Genomic DNA, 26,527 nt, shown 5'->3' with positions numbered 1-26,527 from the left:
TGCAAGATTTGCACAAACTATGAGCCCGTTTGGCTTAGCTGATTTAAAATAGCTGGTAAACATTGAGTGTTGATAAGCATTTTGTAGTGCTGAAATTGATTTAACAAATAAGCAATTACGTGTTTGGATAAAAGTGATGAAACTAATAATAAGCAATTGAAGCGTTTGGCAAAAAAGTACTGATAAGCAATTTTTTGTGTTAACATGACTTAAATGCCCCTGAAGCTGTTTAAACTAATAGGACATGATTATTACAATATTTCAATAGGCAGATTGACAGTTGTCCTATTCGAATAATTCATTAAAAAAAATTGTTTGATTCAAATACAAAATGATTTATGTCTCAATTTAGGTTTAGTTCAAAATTGATTAGAGAATATTATTCAACAACAACAACATGCCCTAGAATGTAGAGGAATAGGATTGAGTTCCATGCTTTATAAAACCAACAAATCAGCAGTCATTGACGTCCAGTTGGTAGAAGGGAATTGGTAGCAAGTTGGAGATCCAAAAAAATTAAAAAGTTAGAAAATACATCGTAACGTAGTTTTATGTAATATGCAAATTACAAAGTAAAAGAGAACTTTCACACCCAAATAATACCAAGAAGAATTTGTAAAATAAAGTTGTTGATGTTGAAGAGGTTACATAAGTCATAGATTTGAAGAACTCGTGAAGGAGTAAAATCATGGGGAAGGTTCGGATTTTGTTTTAAAAAAAGGTATTTTAGGAATTACATAAAATAATTAGGGATAGAATAGTAAAATCATTGGTCAAACTAACAATGCTTATAAGCTAAATATTATAAGTTGGGGGTGACTAATTTATGGCTTATGACTTATTTTGACTTATAAGCACTTTTAATATTTACCAAACGCGTAGATAAGCTAAAAATTGCTTATAAGCTAGTTAACTAGCTTATAAGCTTAGTCAAACACCCTCTGTATTTCTGGGTTGCTATTATAATATTGTTCTCAGTTTTGACATTTATGCATAAAGCCCTGTTAGAATTTAATAGAAAAATATCGAACTAAAATACCATGAAGTTGAATCACAAAGATGACGACAAGAGAAACGAAAATCGGTGGATTGTGATATGCAAATCACGATAGAGCGGTAAGTAGGGCTGGGCGTTGGGTATTCGGTTCGGTATTTTCAAAGTTCGGGTTCGGTAATTCGGTATTCGGTAATTCAAGGTATATACCAAATACCGAACTTTCAAACTTCGGTTCGGTAATCGGTAAATTAAACTTCGGTTCGGTACGGTATTCGGTAATACCATATTGAAGTCGAAGTCCACTGTATTAGTCTATTAGAATGCAAGTATACTATGCAAGGGGTCAATGTAATTAGTAACAACAGGCCATCAGAACTACTCATGAAAGGAGCTCCAGTGAAAAAAATAACCAAACAGGTTGATCTGAAGGAAGGAACAATAATGTACTAATTGAAATAGCTCTCACCTTGAACAAAAGATCATGAGCAATATGTTCCCAAGGTAATGATATAGACATCAAGCAGCACTTTAAGGGGATCATTCCTTCATCTCGGGTAGCAGAAGCAGCAGCGTATGCATGCTTTGCTGCCTCTGACGCAACTGATGCAGCTCGCCGCACAACTGCACTGAAGCTTAATCCTTTTTTAGATTCGTGATCTACAGAATTTTGGGTGAAGTCCTTGCTTTGATCTGATACACACAGAGAAGTAAAAACATTGAATATTTACTTTGCAGAAGGCCTAATAAATCAATCTATATAAGGGAGACCGTCTGCAATATTCATTACAAAGGGCTGGAAGGAAAAAATTAAGCTATTTAGCACATTTGATTGATGCCAACGTGAACAGTCACCATGGAAGAAACCAATTTAAGGATATGCAACAGAGGTAAACACCCATTCAAGCAGTAAAAAGAAAAAAGAAACAGTCTAAGGGATGAAAGCTCTAGCAAAGGTTGTTAAATCTATTACCACTGCTCCTGAGAAGACATCCAAAGATGCATCAAAATTGGATTCTTCTTTTTTTTTTTTCAACTGAATTGCAATTTTTTTCAACTTTTTTTGGAATTAAAAAAAGCATTAACTACATGAGCACATATCAGTCACATGATCTGCTTGTGGCACCAAATTAAATATCTTGCGTGCATCAAACAAATAACAGAATTTCGCGTACATCGCAATTAATGTATTGGCTACTGGAGAATCCATTTCCAACCCACATCTCACAACAAGCCCATGAACCTCACAACCAAATTTAACCATCGATATAGAGGCACAAACAGAAAGAACACAAGCATATGTTACTGAATTAGGCTTAGTTTCACTTTTCCTCATTTCCCTAAATAACCTAACCATATCATTCACTGACTCTTCATCTTTAGCATAGCCATTAAGCATCACATTCCATAAAACACTATCTCTCTGAGTCATTTTATCGAACAAAAGACGAGCGTCATCCAAACAACCATTCTCAGCATAAAACTTAATAAAACCACTGCCCACAAACACATCATCCTCAAAACCTAAACTTTGTACCATCCCATGTAACCATTTACCTAAATTAACTGAATTTAAACCAGCACAAGCTTTAGCAACATAAGGAAAAGTGTATTTATCAGGGCAAGTACAAAAAACCAACATTTTAAAGAACAACAAAATTGCAAGATCAAAACGACCCATTATTGTATACCCTCTAATCAATCAATTCCAAAGGGAAGCATAACACAATTTAAGCTGAAAAAATAATTCCTTGGCATCAATAAACTTGTTACACAAAGCATACATTCCCAAGATTCTTGTACCAAGAATACCCAAGTTGTCAATTCCATTTATAGTTACTTAGGCGTGAAGTAGAATTGATGGGTCAAGTATTAGGGATGAAGGTGAAGTGAACTGATGATGATGGTGAAGTGTTAGGGTCTTAGGATTACAGTGAACTGAAGGTAAATGTGAAGTATTGGGATTTTTACGGATTTGGGCTGGACTTGATATGATTTTACAATGGGCCTCTAGCCCTTTACTCCTTCAGGTTTAGGGTGTACACTGTATAGTATGTATTGGTATTAATTTCGGTATTCGGTATTTCCCGAAGTACCGAACGGTATAAGTGTAAATACCGAATACCGAAACCGAAATTTTAAAATTTATATTTTAGTACCGAATACCGAACCGAATACCGAATTACCGAATACCGAAATATCGAAATAGACGGTTCGGTTCGGCAATTCGGTTTTCGGTATTTTTTGCCCAGTCCTAGCGGTAAGACCTCATTTTATTATATGCAACCTAGTTATATTGTCGAATCACTAACAAATCATATCCGACATAGCCGGATTTATTGACTAAAATATGATGGACGTGAACCCATAGTCTCTCCATAAAATTAGGTATTTTATGTGCGTATGTCCTAAAATTGATCAAAATTTTTCTATTGCCCCCCTTGCTACTAAATTAAAAGGGCTAGTTGGTGTACTTGGTTGAATGTTGTATTATTTACCTAGAGCAACGAAGATTAATTCCTAACTTAATTCTTTTTTTTCTCCTTTCTTTAGTGATGCACTATGTTCTAAAAAATTTAGATTCGCCCAAAGCATACTGATGTCGACATTCCACTAGGCCTGTGCACAAATCGGTTGAACTCGAATTTTCGAACCGATTCGAAACAGTTCGGATAATTCAATTTGGATAATAAAATTCGATTTTGATTTACAAATGCAATTTTAAAATGTTACGGTTTAACGGTTCGGATACGGTTGACTTCAATTATCAACCGACCCGATCCGAACAAACCGAATTTATATGCCACTAATGACTAATATGACTAATACTTTAATAGTCTAACTATATATACGCTTAATACTATAGTGAAGTAATATTTATTTAACTTTAGAAGTGGTGCAAATGAATGTCTGCATGCACACCTTGCACTGGATATTCATGGCCTTCGATCTTGTTGGCCTCAAGCTGAATTCCCTTTTGGTCTTTCATCTTTTCGGCGTTCTTCTCACAAGCCATCTTTGCCTTTTGGCCATTGCCTCCACCGATGGCTTTGTTTGTTCTTTGATCTTAGCCTGTACAAATTAGAGTTTTTTTTTGGTTTTTTTGAGGATGCAAACTAAGCTATTATGTTTGTCTGCTTGCAAGATGCTGGATTATTAATTTGGTATATGTAATGTGGTGTTGACAGATTTGTATGCTTGCACAAGTTGTCAAGCTCTTGTTTTGCTATTTATATGCTATTATGCTTGCAAGTTTATGATTTTTTCTTGGTTAATGTCTTAGTTATAAGCTTGCAAATTTAGGATCTCATTATTTTTTGTTATGTTTACTCTAAAACTGAAATGAAAATAATTGTTTGTTTAAACTTTGAACAAACTGAACAAATTGATTCGTGCAAGCGAACCGAAATAATAAAAAACGAATCGAATTGAACCTAGAATGGATCGAGTTTGGTTGAGAATTTTAGAAAGTCGAAATTCGAAATTTCAACTCGATGATGGCCAAAATCGAACCGAACCGATTCGTGCACAAGCCTACATTCCACTCATGGATCCTAGTAGGAACTTATTAATTTTTTTTTATTTCATCCACGCTACCATTCTCTTTTGTGATTTCAAAGCTACAAATAAATTAAAGCATTGTTTCTTCTAGTTTCATTCATGATATATCTCCTTTATTCATTCATTTCATCTATGGTGCCTCTTTTTTATGATTTCAAAGCTACTAACATAGAAGAGGAAAAAAATACATTACGTTATTGTGCATGCAAGTCATAATAGACCATATAACTTCACGCTATATTGAATATATTTGTCTTGTTAGCTTACTCATAAATCGTACCAGGTCGTCATGATTCAAAACTATAAATAAAAAATGTTTATGACTTGCAAGTCATAACTAACAAGTATATATGACTTCATGTTATATTCAACCGAGCTGCCATGTTGGATTAGTCGCAAGTTCTTTGCTGATTGAGACCATAACTTGTTCCTAAGGCTTGCAATATGTCAGCTTCTATTGCAAGGATAAATATGTTATTTGCATTGCCCCTGAATTCAAATATACCTGTTTTTGCAACATGCAAAAACTGAGGACAAAATATGAAACCAATCAAGCAAGGGGACACCCTAAGTAATTTTGGAAATATATTTAATGTCCTTTTCAATAAAAGATGTGTAAATAAAACCCAAAAAATGCAAGATAAAAATGTTTTCCTTTATTTATTATGAAAAATACTACTAGTGGACAAATTAATGCGTAGGATTTGTCATAAATATAGGGGACTAAAGTGTCTTTGCAATAAGAAGGTATCATTCCACGGTAGTCGTTAGAGTTAGGGGTGTTACCAATAGAGTCAATTCTTTATATGGTCACTCAACTTAAAAAAAATTATCTACTAAAGTCATTTATTTTTTCTTTATTTCTCATATGGTCATTGAAATTTATGCATTTGCCTTATAAAGTAACAAGGGTTAAAAATCACTTTAAAAACAAAAAAAAAGGTCCAAGTAGTTTGTTAAGTTTGGACTTTGAGTTAAAACATCCCTTATTTTTTAACACCGAACAATAATAGTCCTCCAACTATTTTTCACTTTCTTACTTCGTAAATTAGATTGTGTTCGTGATATAGGGAAGTTCATAATATAGATTAAAAAATAAAAGAAACAAATCATAATGTTTAAAAGTAAAAAGAAATGAAGAGTGTTAATGCAGAGGGTAAAATAGGTACTAAAAATTTTAAATGAGATAAAGGGAGGAACAACTATTATTCGAAGTTGCGAGAGCTATTTAATTTTTTTAGCAGGGTTGTAGGGGAAAAATCATTTTCACCCAAATGATATTACAAGATTGACAAAAATAATATTTGAAAACTTTAAAAAAGTTTAGTACACAATGATGATATACAATCTCCTTATTTTATGTGATGTCGAATGATTTATATTATTATGATGATGTCCTTCTATATGCATCTATGTTTTTTTTCTTTACGAAAACCCTTTATGATTAATCTTTACATATGATTTTTTTTTCTATTAGGACCTAGTTTTTTGGTTTGAAGGAATTCATCGTCTTCCTTATTAATTATGAATGTCCTGGCAATAATTTCTACCTTAGAAGAAACTAACAACTAATTTAAACTATTTTATCAAAATAAAGATTACTCATAAAATGAATAAAAACATTATTGTATTGTTGAACTCCTAAGTTTCCAAGCAAATAGAGTACATATATGCTACTCCCCCCGGATAAAAAAAAAAAGTTCACTTAGCCTTTTTTCTTTGATAAAAAAAGAGTCCACTTAGCGAATCAAGAAAGAATTAACCTTGTTTTTTCATATTTGCCCCTATTAAGTGTTATATGATCAAATCTCAATACCTATTTAATTAGGAGTGGTTTAGTCAAATTACCTATTTTTGTCTAGGAGTTAGTATTTTCTTAAAGGGTGTGCAAATGGCTAAGTGGACTCTTTTTTTTTATCCAAGGAGAGTATTTTATATTCTTTTTTTAGTCACAATTTTTTTGTGTGTTTCGTTACTTTAAACACCACAATTAGAGTTGAACTAAAATTGTACTATTTTGTATCATTAAAAGGTTCTTAGTTTTTAAGTTAAAGAATAAGACTATTTTAGATGAAAATTCAAACTTAAGGGACTACTTTGATCATTTTTCTTTTATTTGTAAAGTGACTTTTAGCCCTTGTTACTTTGTAAGTCAAATTATAAACTTTAATGATCATAGGAGGAACAAAGGATAGATAAATGACTTTACTAGATAATTTGCTTAAGTTGAGTGACTATTTGAGGAATTGACTCCTTACCAATATGGGTTGTGGTGGATGATTGAGATCCCTCTATCCTAATCAGAAGTCTCACGTTTCAGTTGGTTGGCTACCTGAACTTTTACCTTATTGGTGAGGGTTCGAATCCCACATTGTAATCCCCTTTCCCTACCCCTATGTAATAAATAATTTTTTTAAAAAGAATGAAAAAAAATCTATGAAAAGCGTCGCCCCAAAAATCGGCCCTGCGGTGCGCAATCCAAATTTAATCGGGTCTTCAAGGCGGTACCAAACAAGGAAAAAAAAAAAAAAGGGAAAAAAAAAAAGAGTTACGGGTGTTTAATGCAATTTATTACACTATTTAAGTAGTTTTTGTACAAGTGTATTCTCAAATTTAATGGGATTAATTAATAAATCCCCACAGACTACCGATAAATAACGCTCGGCAAAGCCATCAAACACTCTCTCCCTCTCTCTCTCTCTCATTCTCAAACTCAAATCTCCATAGCCCTGCCCTCAACATGCATAGACAATCACTCGGCTCACCGGCATCCAAGTTACACCTCGCCGGCGGCATCCACGACTCCGCCGTCATCACGGCGGCGGAGTCTACGTCACTCGAAGAAGATGAACAAGTACGCAGGTCAATTAAGGCTTTAAACAAGTCATTGTTTAGAGCTGAGAAGTACATTCATCTCATTCCTGTTCTCACTTTTTTCTGTTTCCTTATCCTTTATCTCTCCTCTCATAATCCGTCTGATAAAGGTATACACTACGTTTAATTTATAGTACCTCGTGATTTAGAGGAAAAAAGGAACTTGTTTCATGATTTTTGTGATTTTTGTTTCAGATTTAGCTCAGTTTCATGGATATGAAGGCTTCGCCAAGCCTATAGGTATATATAATTCACATTCTGTTTTCGCAATTGATTTTTTCAATTTATATTTCAGATTTAGTTCCATTATACTCGATTATTAATCAATTTCACGCAAAAATTCGGACTACAATGAGTTTCACATATTTAACATCAATTTGATTGCTTAGTTGTCTGGTTTGAGAATGAGAAAATTTAATATCAGTTACATATTTTGCAATATTAATTTTACTGATACGGTGTTACTACTAGAAAAAAAATTGTTGTATTTCTAATACTCCAATGATTAAGTATTTCTCCGTATTTTTTTTTGCTCTACTGAGTTCTGTTTTTTGCAATGTTTATACAGAATCGGCAAATATTGACGAGTTACAACGAGTGTTAGAGATTGGAAAAGGCGATGTTTTAGCGATCCGAAGCGTTAGGAACTTGCAAGAGATTGATCCAAAAAATCGGCTCCACCGGAAACTCGCCGATTTTTAAGCCGATTTATTCTCCTTATTCATAGCGGAGCTCTCCCACGTGCGTAACTCAGTCCCTGCCAATTTTTACCGTTTTTACTTGTAAAAAAAAAAAAAAGTATTTACCACGCGTGTGCATGTGAATTTTATTGTTGTTTTGGCTGTTTGCTGAACAAAATTTAATTAACCGCGTGTGCACTACTATGTAAATAATTTACTTTACTGTATATGGTGTACCAAAAACAAAAATATTCACTGCCAAGTTTTGGGGTACGTAAATGGAAATTCTTGAGCTGGAACTGAAAACTAAAAAGGAAAATGTTGAAAATTTGTGTTTGTATTGAGTTTTATACAAAAAATCTTGGGTGAAACCGACAGTTTTTTTTTTCCAGTATTAGCCGTTTGCTGGACAAAATTAAATTAAACGCGTGTGCAGGCCAGTACTCTATAAATAATTTACTTAATTTATTTGATGTAACCAAAAACAAAATATTGACTGTCGTGTTTTGGGGTACGTAAATGGAAAATTCCTGAGCTGGAGCTGAAAACTTAAAAGGAAAATGTTGAAAATTTGTGTTTTGTGTAGAGTTCTATACAAAAAATCTTTGGTGAAACCGACAGTTTTTTTCCCCAGTATTAGCTGTTTGCTGAACAAAAATTAAATTAAACGCGTCTGCAGAAAACAAATCACTGCCAAGTTTTGGGTACATAAATGGAAATTCCTGAGCTGGAGCTGAAAACTTAAAAGGAAAATATTAGTAAGATTTTGTGTTTGCGTAGAGTTATTATACCAAACCGACAGTTTTTTTTTTTCCAGTATTAGCCATTTATCATGTGTTTTGTTATTTTCCTCGGTCAATCAAAAATCGTAAAGGATTTGATCAATCTTTAGGAATTTAAATCAGTAGATACAGAATATCAATGATTGCTTGGTTTTCTGGTTTGAGAAAAATTAATCTGTAACAAATTCTGCAATATTACTATACTGATGCAGTGTTTCAATACTAGAAGTAAATTTTTTGATATTATATTGCTAATACTAAAATGTAGGGGTATATATTACTAAATAGAATTATTGTGTTATTTTGTACAAAGTAGAAGTAGAGTAAGGTATTTGTATTAGCAACACGAGAATAATACTAACAGTATTTAAAGTCAAGAAATATCCTCAAGTAGCCAATGTTTGCATAATGACGCTTGTATTATTTTTACATTATACTATTTCATTTCAATTTATGATTTGACCAACATTTTAAAATAGCGAGTCGATCTAATTCAATTTAGCTTGAAATATTGGTTAAATTGACTTTTATGAATAAAAAAGTTACATAAGTTTGGAAGAAGGGAGTAATAATTCAATTATCAACAATAATTCATGGTAATTTCCTTTTAAAGTTATAATTCTTGCCAATTATTAGGAAATAATCGAGTTAGGGCCGTAGCTATGAGTGTTAGAGACGGTTTGACGAAAAGAATGGAAGTGATTGACACAGGAGCTCCTATAAGTGTTCCGATCGGGGGAGCGACTTTGGGACGAATTTTTAACGTGCTTGGAGAGTCCGTTGATAATTTAGGGCCTGTAGATACTAATTCAACCAATCTCGTTTTTTTTACCTTTATCTTCGTTTTTAGCTTTCCCACTAAAAACAAAACAAAATAAAATAAAATAAAATAATGAAGCAAAAGAATAAAGAAAGATTAAATATGTAGTTATGGATAGGGAAGAGAACTAAAGCCTAAAGCTAAAGGCGAGGCAGTGATGAGAGTATTAAGGTAAGAGATATTAATGCTGGAGCGGAGTGCTGATGTTAATGGGAAACAGCTGGAAAATTCGGACCGTTACAAGTGCGTCGTGTTTCGTTTGGAATTGCCAGCTGGGAAAGACTATTATATTCAGATGCCTAATGCCCCATTGGCTCCCCCTCCCTCATTAAATTCTTGATTCCCTATTCTTTACCGTATTTCTCACCCACAAGTTCACCTTCCCTGTGTGCCACTTCCCTACCAAAATTATTTATCGCAGTTTTTAAAAATAATTATCTCAAATTTTTTACTGTTTAAAAGTTTAAGACAAAATTAATTATCTTTTTTCTTTTTTCATTTCATCCTTAGTATTATTCCTTCCGCCAATTTTTATGTGTTCACTATACTAAAAAAGATGTTCACTTTTACTTGTCCAATTTTAAAACCAAAAGGTCCAAAACAATATTTATCGCTTAGTTCGTAATTACCCTTATTATTAACTATAGTTATTTTCCAATGTATTTCTCAATATATTCAATTTATTATATACAAAAGATGATATAGGAAACTTATCACTCCCCTCTATTAATTACTTCTTAAGAAGTATGTCAAGTTAAACATGAATAAGTAAAAATGGAGGGAGGGAATATTTATTGTTCTTGGAGATTACAAACACCTCCATTACATGGTGATGTTATAATTGTTCAAACATCAATAAAGAGTAAAATAGTTAAAAACTCTTCCTAATTAATATTTCTTAAGGGGCTTATAAAAAAAATCACAACAGATTATTTAAAACGAAGGGAGTACTCATCTTAGTACACTTCTGTTTTGGAGTCTCGTTTGGTAGAAAATGTACAATCCTACTCATGACTCACGGGTGAATTTACACTCAAGTAACGATTTCGATAAAGCTCAATAATTTTATCCTTAAATCAATTGTTATCTTGTGTTACAATTTAGATTTATAAACTTAAAATCATGAATCCATTTCTATTTTTTTAAAGTGAATTTTTTGATGACTATCTAAGGCCTCGTTTGGACATGGTTTGAAACCATGTTTGGACATGTAATTTGGATATTTTAAGGAGTATTTTTTCTTATAGACAAAAAAACCACACAAGTTGTGAAAACTATCAAAACATTCTCAATTCTTATACAATCTTACCAAATGAGCAAGTCATAATTCATAATAAAATTAATGTGCTAATTCATAACAACCGGCTCAAAATTAATACTAGAAGACCTTTCTAAAAATACAACATCAAATTTTAGTTCAATAAATAAAATTAAACTATGGGTCTTTTTTTACAAAATTAAAAGGTTGGTAGATATAAATAAAATTTGATGGAAGTTAATAAGATTGTTAAATGATTGTTGGGGGTAATTGTTAAAAATATCTACCAACTTATGAGTCTTTTTTTATAAAATATAAACTTATGGGTTAAAAATTTTTATTTTAAAAAGTTGAAATCATGATTTCAAACCTCAAATCATATTTTTTTGGATGATTTGAAAAACCATGATTTCAAAGGCATGTCCAAACGCTAGTTTGAAACTATGATTTCAAAACTCACGGCCAAACGCCTACTAAGTTAATCGAGCTTTAAAAAAGTATTGGACTACTAGCGGAAAGGCAAAGCAGTATACTTCTCTTTCCCCTTATAAATGCTTGTCTTTTTCCCTATTTCTAGTGTAGAAAATAAGTACTTCCTTTTTTCCTCAATATTCTGCAATAATTCTTACATAAAAATCTATGTCCATATCGTAACGGGTGGTAGTCCATTTCCATTTTCAAAGTTCTGACCATGTCCTTTGAATTCGTCTATGTTTGGTAACTTTCCCCCATTTTTTTTTTTTTTTGCGGAAATCAAATATTAGGCGATTGAAGGATCAACATGTGATGTTTGGTCGAGGGCATGATTTATAGTCGTAACTAATTTTTTTTTTTTAGATTATGGCGATCTTCCATTTATCCATTCCCAAAAGGTTTCTGTTCCCCTTTTTGATAAATTATCTGTATCCGGGTTCACTATAATTACATCCAATGATCTTGAACATTAGTAATCTTAAGCTTTTAATGCCACTTGCCCATGAAAAAACTTTAAGGTCAAAAGGGTTGCCATGGGCCAAAACTTGTAAAACTTGAAGTTCTCCTCATGAGCAAGCGGGGTCAAAGTTTCAAAACCAACCACGTGTAATGTCCGGTCCTTGTAAATCATGTTTTTCGCATCAGGATGACACTACATAATACATGATAAAAATAAATAAGAAGTGAATCCACAATTTTAGCTATATGGGTTCAATCTTTAAGATTTTTAATCTTAAACCCGTTATATTTTTAAAGTTGTGTGTTCATATTTATTATTATTGTAATTTTAACGATTTTTTACATATAAATTTATATCCCACGCCAAAAGTGTTTAGTTCAAATTAACCCGATCTCTCGAAAGCTCCATCCGTCTAAAATGTAGTCAGACATCCAGAAGCATTCTACCATTTTGCGTCGAAGAGCTTTACACTGTTGCATAGTCGGAAATCATAAGTTCCCAAAGTAGGGAACGAATCATGCCTGAAACACTGAGGACTAAAGTTTGCTAGATAAAATTATTCGATACTTTTGTGTTAAGTGATAACAGCCAATGGGTACCCTTATCATAACAGACACGCTAGAAGTAATTGAATATAATCACATGAAAATATTATAATGTCGGTGGAAAATTTTCGGGTTTCCATAATCTAGGTTGCTAGTTTCTATCATGTAGAATATTGGAACCCATTGCAACAAGAATAATATTACTACTAGTATTTTTGTTTCACAAAGTCTTTAAATATACTTACAGAAGGTAGCATAAGAAAGCTATATCACCAAATAGTCGGTAACACAAGTATTCTCTCGCTCCTTGTTGGTCCCATTGAGGTTGCAAAATTCTAACAAGCCATAGGGACAGGACGAAGCATTTGTGTTATTAAATCATTGTGTCACTACCAAAACAACCTAATAGGTGTCTTTTATTCAGTGACTGTTGAGTGTTTTGGATAATCTTGATTTATGTTTTGGGTCCCTCCAGCAAAAGGATATGGGAGACTGGGGACCCCACTAATAAATTCTGGGTGATAACCTTTTTCATAAAGCTGAGTTCGCTACTTTTCACTAATTTGGGTACTGTGGGAAGTGGTCTGAGAAAGTTCCATTTTCGAATGTTAAGGTATGGAAAGTAAAGAATGATGTACTTGATAACAATTGGTAAGACATGGCAATGGAACAGGGCGGGACAAAGCAAACTCTACATGGGGCAAGGCAGCTTCTAAATGGGATGGTGTCTAAACTAAGCAGAGATGGACGGGTCAAAATCTTAGCGGGTCAAGAATTATCATGTCTCGCTCCATTTACCTTCCTAACAATTGTAAACAGTAATGAGCGAGAACGATATTAAAGATTTAATGCCAAACCCATTGTCGGCCCCTTGTGGTCGACTACTTCTTTCACTTGAACACCTCAAGTGACTTTTCTTCCATTTAGACACTTCATGTGGACAATCAATGTTCTATTTAGACACTTATCGATGTTTCATTTAGACACTTATTGCTGACATGACAATTTGAGTGAGTTCCACATCAAATAGGTGCATGATAAATGCTATTTTGAAGTTGGGAACATATTTTTCTTAATTTTTAACTATTTTCTTCTTGGTTCTTTTCTTTATTAGTTATGGGGGTCCCCCACAGCCTCTTCCCCACACTTCTCCTTCTCCAAATTTCTAAAAAGATGGCAGCACGCACCCTCTTCCCCACACTTCTCCTTCTCCAACTTGCTTTAAAATATGAAATTAAAAGTTGGTGGACCTTATTAAACTATTAAGAAATAAGGAGCAATAATAAAAATATCATCAAAAGCCATACATTTTCTTGAGTGATTCTTATGTACCCATCATTCTTCTTGTTAAATGTTGCAAAAATACTCTTTAACTCAACCTTGTTATGACTTTTTGAATTACTACTAATGCTCTTCTGTTCAGCCATAGTTGCTGAATTTAAATTTAAGTTCTCGAAAAGAGGAGGTTGATATGGAGTTTGAGTTTTGAAAAACCCATGTCCTTTCTTTACTTTTTTTTTTTTTTGCTGATACATAATTTTTTTATTGATTTAACTTGCCACGATAAAGAATGATAGGAGGAGAAGGTTGGATATTGGTGGTGGTGTTGCGGTGGCAAGGTGGTGGTGGATGGTGGAGGAAGTGTTGGGAAGGAGAGAGAAACAAGAAGAAGAAGTAAAAAGAATAAAAATTGCAATGGTGGGGATCTGAGTGAAGAAGACGACGGGAAGAGGGGGGTGGATAGAAATTCTAAAGAAAAATAAATAAAAAGTTTTTTTTTTTTAAAATTCCACGTGTCCCATACGAATTCGTTTATTTTTCCACGTAGGAGGCGCTTGGCAATACGCGCTTCAGCTAATTCTGAAATCGTGTAAAAATTGTCTAAATGGAACATCTGTTGATCACCTGAAGTGTCTGAATGGAACAAAGGTCACTTGAGGTATACAAGTGAAAGAAGTGACCGATCACGAGAGGCTGGCGATGGGTTTGACGAAGACTTAATGAGGGATAGATTGACAAGTAAAGAGCATAAAAAGTTGGTCCATAATCCCAATTACTTTCTCTCTCTCTCCCTCTCCCTCTCCATTAATATAAGATTAATTTTCATTGATAAAGTATACTCTGGAATTTGTAACAGATTGTTAAAAAGTAAGACGCTAAGGACAATTTAACTTTTTACGACAAATGCTAAAATTTGATTGAGCATCAAAGTTTGATTGAATTTCGTTAGGCCACCAGTAGAGCCATGAGGAATGTTTCAACAATTGGGCAAGGGCACTTATAAACTGAAGTTAGCATAAAATGGACGACATGCAATATGAATTTGTAAAGTGAGATTGCTTTCATATATCCCTTCGTTTGAAAAGTCAGAAAGTCGTTTTGGAAGTTGATTAGATTTGTCTCACTTGACTTGTCGATCTCCAGCTGATGGATACTCCTTTTTTTTTTTCCTTGCATGAATGGGTCCGTAAATAGAGAATGAAGAAAGTTAAGTCTTACTGCTCATATTATTTGTGTTTTAATGTATTTATTGGAAAAGATATTTAATAGCTTTAATTAAAGATGTTTGTCTAAACTGACATTTACCTCCGTCTTAAAACAGCACACTTGATTAATACTCTACAGATTGGAGCAGTAAAGGAAGATTTGAAAATAAAAAGTAATGAATGACTCCTTATTTTTCTAAAACGTCAAGTAACGCTTAACATTTGGTAATGAAGATCTTCGATAGGGTTCAAACTACATATCTAAGTAAATATAAGGTAAATTTATGGTCACTATTCAACTACTTTTCTATTTGACGAGGAATTGCTGGAAAGAAAATCGATTTAGGTCATTCTACATTACTCTGACTCCCAGAATTGATAATTGACCATGCACAATTATCGTGAATTAACAAAACTTTACATAATTCGTAAATCAGTATCAGTAATAAATTTCTTCCCACGTTTGTTGGATCATTAAATTGAAAATACAAATTAATTAGTTCAATGGTATTAATTAGAAAGAAAAAAATAAAAAATAAATAGATAATATCAGCGGATATTAAGAGCCTGTTTGGATGGGCTTATGCCTATAAGTTGTTTTCAGCTTATAAGCTAAAAAAAATAAGTTGGGGTAGTCTAACTTATTTTTTTGGGCTTTTAAGCTGTTTTCAGCTTATAAGCTGTTTTAGATAAGCAAAGTCAAATGGGCCCAATTATTTTTTTGAGCTTATTTTAAGCACAAAATGACTTTAAGCTGGTCAGTCAAACACTCACAAAAGCTGAAAACAACTTATAAGCAACTTATAAGTCAATCCAAACGGGCTCTAAATCTCAGGTTATGGTCTCTTTTCACTTCTAGAAGATCATTTTGATTAGTTTAGAGATTAAGATCATTTAGAGGTAATATGCATTTGAAAAACATTTTCTATTGGACGAAATGAGTTCCCCCTCCCCCACTCCTACCCTCAACTCCATCTCCTTGCCTCGTCAGAGGTGTATTCAAATTAAGAACTTCATAAATTTCTAAGGAAATTTCAAGTTAACGTACAATAATATTTGGGTTCACATTCAAATATTAATAGTTATGCACGAGGGGTTACTCAGATGGTAACATCCTTCACTTTCAACCCAAAGATTGTGAGTTCGATTCACCAAAAGATGAAGCTCTAGGGGGTGGGGTAAAATAAAAGAACTAATAGATATTAATGAATTTTATGGTGCATATAAAAAGTTTGAGACAAAATTATTGAATTCAAGTAAATACATAAATTACAAACTATCTTTGACCGCTGTACCACCTGGCGATATTAAGACCGTATTGATAAATATGTTATGAGGTAAGTTAAGTGGAAAATCATTCGGAGGTTATAGAACTGAAACTTAAGTTTAATAAAACTCAAAACTTAGTTTCCAAGGTGTCAAAGTGTATTGGCTGTAGTACTAATAATTGAAATAATGATGTAACATTTCTATGTATTATATAAACTGGACCAACTGCTACGTTATCCAACCTTTTCTCCCATCATCATCAATCATTAAAGAAATAGTTAGATACTCGTGGTTGGTTGGTTATGCCTAGTAACAAACCATTTGCCTTCTTTTCTTTTCCTTCTTTTTTACGGGTGTTGCAGACTTCGAGTAGGAGTAAGTAAATGATAGGGGTCCATTATTCTTAAGAAACAAGGATTTGAGCAGGATATAAATCGTCCTTGATAAGGAACGTTTTACTCTCAAAGTAGAGTTTACGAGACTTTCCGGCACATTTAAAATAGTCAAGCCGAAGGGTTACCATTACTTCCTGACTCATTTGTTTGTACTTATTGGAGGTCTGAATCTGAATGGTTCAGATCTTAAGTCATTAAGTGTATTTATTTGCATTAAGATATAAACACTTATTGAGTCTGAATAGGTCTTAATCATTAAAATCTTGAACCAAATCTTAATATCATTAAGAAGTATTTTTGTATGAAACTTTTTTATAACCAGCTCCAACCCCAACCCCAACCCTCCACCTCAACCCCACCCATCCACCTCAACCCCACCACACCACTCACCCACCCTCCACTCCCCACCACCCCTACCCCAATCCCACTGCATACTACCCACCCCCACTCCTACCACCAACCCCTACCCCACACCACCCACTACCCCCACTCCCCATCAACCCCTACCCCACACCACCCACCCCCACTACCCCCACCTCCCACCACCCCCACCACCAACCCCACATCACTACCTCCCACCCCTCACCCCAACTACCCACCACCCACTCACCCCTCCACGCCCCACTCTCCACCTACCACGACTACAAAACATCTCCACCATTACTAGTGAACATAAATGTTTCATTTTTTTTATCAAATAATATTTTATTTTATTAAACTTGTATTTATTTTCTACTATTTAGTTATTTTTTAATTTGAATTGTATATTTATTATGTTTAAATAAATACATTATGCACATTCAGATATTGAAAAACAAACGGTCTTAATCATTCAGTGTTCAGACCTAGAGACAACATCTTAATCATTCAGATGTGCATTCAGATTCAGACGTCTTAATCTTAATGAAAACAAATGAGGCCTTAGTCATAGTATTATTCTTTTAGTTTTCTTGTCCTTCAATTTTTGTTATTATATGTTGTTTCGATTATCGGATTATTTTGTAATAGTTATCGTTTTTTTTTTCTTTCTAAAATGTTTTGTCATGCTTTCTATATTATTTTGTGATGGCTTCTTCACTTCCGCTATTTCTTTTTTTGGGCTGCTTTTAATTGTATTTCTTTGAGTCAAGGGTATGTCGAAAACAAGCTCTCTACCTCCCAAGGTACAGGTAAGATTTGTGTACACTCTACCCTCCTCATGTGGGATTACATTGGGTATGTCCAATGTCGGCTTTAGGATGAAGTTGATAAAGCAAAAGCCTTAGGCCCCAGAATTTTTGGGGCCACATTTTTCACTAGTTCTATCCAGAAATCGATTGATAAATACAACGATGTGTACATTTCATGTACGAGAAATACTGGTCATATTCCAACTAAATTTATTTCATGGAATGCACGTGTATGAGCTAGTTTTATTAAATATAATTGAGATTTCTTGTTAAGATTTGATTTTAGACTACTAATTTTATTTAGCCGCTCCGATTATGATTGTTATTTTACGCCATAGGGTAACCACTTACTAAATACCAAATGAAACAAAAAAAAATGAGAGGGTCCACCATCACGAGTTCAGTGCAACAAATCAGCTCGTGATAGTAGTAGTAGGGACACGACCTACTTTTTCTATACCAATTTCTGCCCCCGACTGATTCTTGCCAAAGCTAAAAGGGTTTTGATAGATAAGCATCCTATGAATGGGAAACTGTTTCTTTAGCTTGTTGAAGGATTCTTGTGGTTTTAAGTCACAAAGATGTGCACTTTCGAGCTTTTTAACCCCTACTTTTCTTGTTTATTTTAAATTTTCTTTTTATAGTAACGATGGGTGGGTAAATATAATAGGGAGAAAAATAAAGCAAAGGATAGGAAAGAGGGGAGAAATAGTTTTTTTAGACTTTTACAAAAAAAAATTAATTTTATAACTCTTTTATAAGAGATCTTCATTTTTTACACATAAGAAATTTGAATGAAACACATAAAATATATGAAAAAATCATTTTTTTCTATTCAAATTGTAAGGCGACAATAGATCTTAATTCCTCGAAAAGAGAAACGGTTTTGATCGGTCAACATCTAGGGATATAGCTAAGTAGCACATATAGGCCTACAATTACACTACTAGACTACAACTAAAATTCCAATTGCTAATTTGATTTCTTTGAAAAAAATTATTATACATTTGGGAAGTGAAATGTGAAAAGATTACAAGATCGGAATTCAATTCCACCAACAAGGTGAAAGTCCAGTTAAGTAACAAATTAGGCTACCATATATAATTGAATCCAAATTTGTAGTATTTTCATTTTCTTTCACTTAAAAAGTTTAGCTATCACAATTTATGCATACGAAGACTAAAAAATCCTCTTCTCAGCGCGGTCAACGAAATAACTCATACGAGATTAGGAAATTTGAGAGCTTTTAGGCATGTTCACTCCTGATTTTGAAGGCTTTTTAGAATCAATGCTAAGATTTTACAACAAACTAAAAGGTGTAGAAATAAAAACAAGAAAGTTTATTTAGGACATCTATCGTCAATCATCTTTTCTCTTATCAATAATTTCTGAGTGCAAGGAAAAGGAGAGAACATTATTCAATCACATGATTCCTCATTATCAGATAGATACAAAACCAAAGTTAAAAGAAGGCTCAACTTTATTATATACACTAGTGGGTACTAAGTACCGTCTTATCCTAATCAACTTCAATAAGTTATAACATCCAGGTTGTCATTGTGAAACACGTCTAATGTTCTAAAATATTATTCACTGTGCCTATGCTGAGGATTCTTCTATAAATTTATATCTTTCAGATAAGAATCAAAAGGAAGAGTGTAGAAAGCCTAATCAAGACTGTGCAAAGCTTAAAATTTGTGACTTGAGATCAAGGACATAACTACCACCTAAAACCAAAGGCTTCCCTGAAGTTCATGTCATTCCTATGTTGTGTAGAACTAAGAGTATCAAATGGAAAAGAGAAGAAAATGGTACTCCTAGTAATTAAATCCTTTGAGCAATGTTTAGTCAAGCAGTGGGTATGCTTGATTCATGATTGACACAGAAAAAATATTTAATGTGATAAGCAAATCTATCCGAATTCCTAGAAAATCAAGATACAGACAAAACTTGACGCTATTATATACTTCTCAAACCATAATTCTTAATAGTTTGAAAGATTAAAGCACACATCCTTAACACAGAAGATCAAACCAGGTTGTATATACTCACGTGAAGCATGTCTACAGGACTTCGACCTCAGATTTCTGCCAAAACCTAATGATTCAGACATACAAATGTACCTGGAGTAACTGAGCTTTCTCCAGCACAAATGGATTGAAGCACTAAAATATAAATACGCATGAGAAACGTCCATCAGATTTTCATTTACTACAGTCTTAAAAGAACCACACACGCACTAATAAGAAAGTGCCCTGTTTCCAGTTATGCCTCTAAAGAATGCCTTCTACACTGATAAATACTCTGCATTTCACACCCAAAGAACAAAAATGTATGCAAAAACAGACAAAAGGAAATCTGCAATGCCAGTTAAAAAGAGATGCCCAGCAACCGCCTCCCACGATGTAAAGCACAATTCGCATGTTAGGTCACTCACTCTCCAGAAATATCCCCCTCCACATTCTATGGAGATTTACTTTAGTCAAGAAGAATGTCTCATGCAACTAACTAGGAAAATGAAGAACCTATAAGGGCAAAAGGGTGCGAAATTGTGTATGTTTGTCAAGGCATAACACAGAATTATGAATTTATCCACTTGAAATTATCATTTATATTCAAATCAATCAAATTCTGTAGCAGTAAGAAGTACAGATCCAAAAGAAATCGTCTAAAATTGCATATCGAACATATTTCTGTACGCTTGCCATTTCTTTATAGACCAGGGAATTGGAAAATGAAATGTAGTACGAGGAACTGGAAGTCCTCAAAGATACTTACAAGGCCTTCAACTCAAAGGACTAAACCTTGTGCTGGTGCAGGTTTGGCTGACTGATGCTCCATGAAATCAGAAGCTTTTGGAGACTCAGATAAATGAACCTGGGCGAAATCAGTCACCATTTTCTGTCTTTGCTCATCCTCTGTCGTTTCCACTTTCTCCTTTGTCATCTGGCCCACTTCCCCTGCTGCCTTAGCAACTTTACTAAAAGCGTCTGCTACCCAAGTGGTTCCAGTGAGAACATACCGGTTTTTCATAATGGTCGATCCAGCAGTACTAACTTTTTGCTCTGCCGCAGAATATGCTGATTTTGCTTTATCAGAAACCTGGAGTTTCTGATCCACTTCTCGAACTTTTTCATTAACAATGGACGTACCAATGCTTATCTTCTCAGTGAGACCAATTTTTTTGTCCAATGAGGCCACTTTAGCACTTGCAGTTGAAGTCAACTGGTGCTTCTCATCAAAAGACTTTGCTTTGCCCACAGCATCTTTACCTAAGATATAACCTTTTGCGAGCATGCTGCTAACAACGTCTTCTGCTTTCTGAAAAGCAGATGCTGACTTACCAGCACTTTTATTTCCTGCTGGCTGCAGATCACAAATATCATATAAGAAACGTGTTTTTTCATGTTCAACGGGCATGCCAGTATGTATATTTTTTCTTATTTACCACTGATGCTGTAAAAGCAGCAGGAGGAAGCTGGTAAACTGGATCCAAAGTCACGATAACAGACATATCAACTATTGTTGCACCCTGAAATAAATGCAATGATACTGTTGATAACTCCTTCATGTTTCCATAGTAGTAAACATTCAACGTATACAACAATGTACACACTAAAAGGGAGAAGTGATATAGTCATAGGGATTAAAATGAGAAAAACTACAATTTTGTCTCACGGTCTTGCTAAATGCCACCAACTCTCTTTCTTGCTTGAAGTAGAGTTTACGTTGTATCAGAACCTTCTAAAAGAATTGCAGGAAAAGATCAGAAAGGAAATAAAATCAAGTCTGAAGAAAGCACGTTTGTTCGCATGAGGATTACATCATAACTGTCGATACCCTTTTTAAGAAGAACTGCCAACATATAAAGTTCAAATGTTACAAGGTAAAGGTCAGCAATGAGGATACATGACACTGTTCTAACATATAGTGCCTTTGGCACAATTAATACCTCATTTGCATCACAATCATATAAATTCAAAACTTAAAGTAGTTTATTTTATTTCAAGAGAACTGCCAAAGCTTGCACCCAAAGTGGCCTAATGGTCAAGGAAGCTGGATTTTTTTTAATTTTTTTTTGCTAGAGATAGTGCTCGATTCTCAGCAAGGAGAAAAAAAGTTATTTCTCTCAATCTGCCTAAGCCTTGGTGGGAAAAGTTACCTGGCACCTGCAATGGCAGGAGATGCAGGTACATGGCGGAATAGTTGAGGTGCACCCATCCTGACCCGTAAACCACTTAAAAAAGAAAAAAGAGAACAGAAGCAAAGATTGCATTGAATACCTTCTTATCCTAGAAAGCCCAACAATCCTAGGAAGAAAAAGGGAATAAACATGAATGGCCTTTCATTTAACCCTTCACACTTGCATGGGACTCTATGTGGGCATGAAAGTTAAACGTCCGGCTCAGTTTTCAGTGTATTTACCAAGTGCTACCTCGTGTTAACATTTTCCCATTTAACAATGAAAAGCCCTCTCAATACCTTCCCTAGAACGATAAAGGATGGAGAAATTTTACAAGTACCTAACAAAGTTTTGCAAGTATCTGACATTTTGTGGCAATCACCAGACTCTTAACAGGTTTTGAAGGTGAGACGGCATAATGTCAAGCATATGAGCAATTGACATTATGAGTAGATTTAAGTGTGTTTATAGAACTTAAAGTGAGATTCCACCATAACAACATAAATCAGGAATGACTACGATAGTGTACCATATTCCTTATAAAACTACTGTTTCAGCCTTGCAACTCCCTCATATCTCATCTATTTAAACAGAACTATGTACAGAAGTCCAACAGCCCAAAAAATATTCTTTTCCCCTTTCTCCAATAACATTTTATATGATAAGTTTTCTTAGGACACTAATATGGTGGGTCAGCCAAACTCACTCCTAGAGTCTTTCAAAGGGAAGCCAGCACTAAAATCGTCTGCCTTAGCAATCAAACTCTCATGCTTAGATAAGCATTAAGGGAGCACCTGGACTTCTACAGTGAAAACTGAAAATGCAACATCCCTGATGCCAGACTATATAGCAGCACAAATTTCATGAATTTAAATTAGCTTAAAATTTTAAATGACAAAAATAAAGAACTCAAAAATGAATTTCTACAATAACCTCAATCAGATAAAAAGTTTTGTCTGGCAGTTGCATCGTCAATTAGCTAAAGTCATTACTTTATATCTTTATACAGTCAAACGTGGTAAAGAAAGTTGTCAGCAAACAGCATATTAAAAAGACTAAGCAAGCAAGTGACGATAATGGAGGCCTGTTACTAGAAAATTGTTCTAGCAGTGAAAAGTACCATCTCAGTCACACACAAATGACTTATAGTAATATGCCAGGACAATATAATGAAGAAATAAACATGAATACTACTTGATATAAATGCATATAGGACAAAAGGAGGGAACGTTATCGCAATTGTTAATCTTCAGATTTCAGATTATCAGCTTGATGGCTTAGCCCCAGATAAGCATAATGCAAAGAGTAAGGGAAACAAATAGGAAAATTTGACAGATAAGGAGAACGGTGATAACTGAAAGAAGAACTGCAGTGTCAGCTCCCTGAGAATCTTTGAACGTAACATATGCAATTTGACTTCGTTCAGTATCACTACAAAGTAAAAAAATTGATGTTAAAGACAAACTAAAAGAATTAGCTCAAAGAAAATGGTAAACAGTCTCAAGAGCTAACCTTTGCACCTCAACATATTCAATATCACCAGAGAAAGAAAAGAATTCCTTGATATCGCGCTCTGATGCCCCTAAGGAGACATTGCTAACTTTAACAGTTTTCACCTGCCCAGGAACCAGCAAGCTGTCAAGAGCTTGGGAAGATAGTCTCATTTTCAGCATTTCAGTTATACCTAATTCTTAATAAGACATACTCGGAACATTTATCATCCTTTAAAACAAATAAGAAAAGCAACATGTTAACACCAAAGGACCACGCAAAGATGTGTGCTAGTAATCTAAAATGAAGACTTGGGACTATTAGGAATAAGATATCAGAAGAGAGGTACTTGGCTTGAAACCTATCAGCAATGTTTGAGCCATTGAAATTAGGTTAATTTGATACAATATAAGTTTTACGCCCGGTTATTTTGACCCCTTTCTGTAAACTACCTATTAAAATACTCTCTCAACTCTGCTGCTCCTGTTCAGCATGTATTTGTCCAATATTTTTGCTGCTGGACATGTTAAAAATGTAATTTAGTGATAGTTTATACTCCTTTACATCAAAAGTAAAAGTAATGTTTGCTGAATGAGTCATTTTACGAGAACTTGTTGAAATTGCAATTAGATTAACCATCAACTTTTATTCGATACCCCACGTATGAAGATACCCTTGACCTAAAAGATGTGGTATATTCACTCGTGACTTAGCATTGTGATATTGCTTGATATGACATTCTATAGTAAGTTCACTCCTCCGGAATCTTGGTTCACTCCTCCGGAAGTTGACTCTAACTTCTTTGGTCTTCTGAGTCAGCATTATACTTCACTATCTCAAATTTGAGGATGGTCAAGCTCATCCACTCCGGCCTCCCCCTCCCAACACACATAAGTATATAGGAATATAGGATTCCTCGTATAACATAGACAAAACTGATCTGGTCTTAGAGTAGTCAAATCTTCCCAGTTTGAGCAAGAAAATGCACATCGCCAAATTCTTAACCCAAACAATTTTTTTTTGTATAAGCTTGAATGCCTGGGCAAGAATTGTTGTTGTATATGATCCGCAAAATAGAATTAGAGGATTCATCACCTTATAATTATTTTTCAGCTGACTTGTTATCAAAAACAAATTATAGAAGTACTGGAATGATACAGCCTCGAAGATAGTTGAATGGATATAGAGGATTTGTATAGCCGACTCCAACAGTTCACATTCATGCTTAGTCAATTGATTGATATGATTCCTCAATTAATCGATTAGAATTGGAATTGTCAAGTGAAGTCATCCATAACTATTTAGTCAAAACAAGACTTCATTTTGATCGAACCCGCCTAGTTTGCTTTGTTTATTGTAGGACATGTATCATTGCAAGCTTCATCGCCTGGAATCCGATTTTATTTCCATTTTATTTAGTTAACGCAGAATGTGTCGCATATAAGCCACAACTCGGATAGTAGTACAAAAAATTTGTCCAGATGCACAGTCCATAAATTATCAACTTTTCTAATAAGCGCAAATCTTATACTTTCTATACCTATTACAGAAAAACTGCCAACAACAACTTTGACGATTTCAAACAAATCAATAACAATTACACGAATATCATAAATATATCAAAGATACCTAAAACAGCTAAATTAGCTTATAACTGAAGTAATTAGATACTTCAAAGCATCTCAATCTCAGAGCTCAAGGATTAAAAAAAAAAAAAAAAAAAACTCGTAGCTAAACTTCAATAAAAGCAATCAATAGAGGCAACATTCAAAACTATCAAATCAGATAAATAGACAGTAAAAAAGTCAGTTAAAAACTTGAAGAATACTCAAAATGTAGCGTATACTCACCGACATATCGCAGCCGTTAGATCGGAAAAAAAATGAGATGTGGAAGAGAATGAAATGGAATTGGAGCAGAGCAGAGAGAAGAGAGGATTTATGAAGAGGATTTTGGAAATTTAGAAAATGGAGAGCCGGCTAGAATTAACGGTGTTCAAAATTGACGCCACGATTGAATGCTGATTTGTGATTAGCTTATTAGGTTTTTGGTCATTACAGGCCTACACGTAAATATAGGGTGCTCACTTTAGTCAAAATGGACGCCACGACTTTTACTTAACGGGGATGCAAACTGCAAAAGAATTATTTTGACTTCACTATTTCAACAGTTTAAGTCCATCAAAATCAAATATTTTTTATTTTATTTGAAGTTGAAGTTGTGTTTGATTATTCGAAGCCGACTCTTCAAAGCTCTTGTTCTCCTCTGGAAGTGGTTGATGTTACACCTCGGAAGATTTCATGTCGTGGTATGATAGATAGACTGATGCGGGGAGAGATGAATGCGATGTTTCTATAATTAAGAAAGGTTACTTAACGATTCTAATTAAGATTTCAAAGACGTTGGAAGTAAGAGGAGAAAGTTCCGTAAGAAAGGCAAAGTATATGTTGTGTTTTGGAAAAGTTCCGTAAAGTACAGAGCTAATGTCAACTTAATGATGTCTTAAAGAAGAAGTTATAATGCTCCATAGATTGCTAATAAAGTGTTAAACAAAAATGGACTTTTGATCTAACTCAACTCAACGTTAGCTCAATAAGTTGGGAATCTCACAGTGATGGGATAAAGGGTCCTTCGTCTCCTTATACGCTATTGGGCAATCCTCCCCACTTGAGTTAACTTTGAGGTTGAGTTAGGCCTAAAATCCATATATTTACATAGTATATATATATATATATATATATATATCATAGACAGATCCATCTTAATTCTTTGTTTCACCGATGTTGGGTCGTTATATTATATTGTTCACGCTACAGTTGGCAGGCCTGGGTGTGTGGGCGGTCTTTATATGGCTTAACAATCACCTCATGAGCTAACTTTTGGGGTTGAATTAGATCCAAGATTTGTTTCTGTTATATCCCGTATTTTTTAACGTCAGATTATTTGCTGAGGTGGGACCCACACATCGAGATTTTTTTTTGGGACATCTAAAAATTCATATGAATCACATATGAGAAGTTAAACACGACTCAAGAAGGACCCTTGGGCCAAATCAAAGTGGAAGTCCTCCAAACGAATATTTTTAA

At 34.2% G+C, this 26,527-nt stretch overlaps 3 protein-coding genes across 4 annotated transcripts; 1 reads left to right on the top strand and 2 right to left on the bottom strand.

Annotated features, from left to right (window-relative positions):
- Nucleotides 1-1,123: 1,123 nt before the first annotated feature.
- Nucleotides 1,124-2,994, bottom strand: LOC132638226 (uncharacterized). Its single transcript, XM_060355181.1, has 2 exons — nucleotides 2,779-2,994; nucleotides 1,124-1,687 (listed from the first exon to the last, which is right to left on the bottom strand). Exons 1-2 carry the CDS (start codon nucleotides 2,822-2,824, stop codon nucleotides 1,377-1,379), a joined length of 357 nt encoding a protein of 118 aa, XP_060211164.1. The 5' UTR covers nucleotides 2,825-2,994; the 3' UTR covers nucleotides 1,124-1,376.
- A 4,156-nt stretch (nucleotides 2,995-7,150) lies between these two features.
- Nucleotides 7,151-8,428, top strand: LOC132635330 (uncharacterized). The gene is made up of 3 exons (XM_060351665.1): nucleotides 7,151-7,539; nucleotides 7,625-7,669; nucleotides 7,998-8,428. Exons 1-3 carry the CDS (start codon nucleotides 7,296-7,298, stop codon nucleotides 8,129-8,131), a joined length of 423 nt encoding a protein of 140 aa, XP_060207648.1. The 5' UTR covers nucleotides 7,151-7,295; the 3' UTR covers nucleotides 8,132-8,428.
- An 11,919-nt stretch (nucleotides 8,429-20,347) lies between these two features.
- LOC132635329 (binding partner of ACD11 1) lies at nucleotides 20,348-25,525 on the bottom strand. Of its 2 annotated transcripts, XM_060351662.1 has the most exons (5): nucleotides 25,292-25,523; nucleotides 23,463-23,566; nucleotides 23,306-23,381; nucleotides 21,216-21,299; nucleotides 20,348-21,133 (listed from the first exon to the last, which is right to left on the bottom strand). In XM_060351662.1, the coding sequence occupies exons 1-5, from the start codon at nucleotides 25,295-25,297 to the stop codon at nucleotides 20,558-20,560; spliced, it is 846 nt and encodes a 281-aa protein (XP_060207645.1). In that variant the 5' UTR covers nucleotides 25,298-25,523; the 3' UTR covers nucleotides 20,348-20,557. The 2 variants fall into 2 exon arrangements, with proteins under 2 accessions (XP_060207645.1, XP_060207646.1); XM_060351663.1 differs by lacking the exon at nucleotides 21,216-21,299 and having other exon boundaries at nucleotides 25,292-25,525.
- Nucleotides 25,526-26,527: the final 1,002 nt, after the last annotated feature.

The sequence above is a fragment of the Lycium barbarum genome, chromosome 4 (assembly GCF_019175385.1).
Source record: "Lycium barbarum isolate Lr01 chromosome 4, ASM1917538v2, whole genome shotgun sequence".
Classification (NCBI taxonomy): Eukaryota; Viridiplantae; Streptophyta; class Magnoliopsida; order Solanales; family Solanaceae; genus Lycium; species Lycium barbarum.
This window is presented reverse-complemented; position numbering and strand designations above follow the sequence as displayed.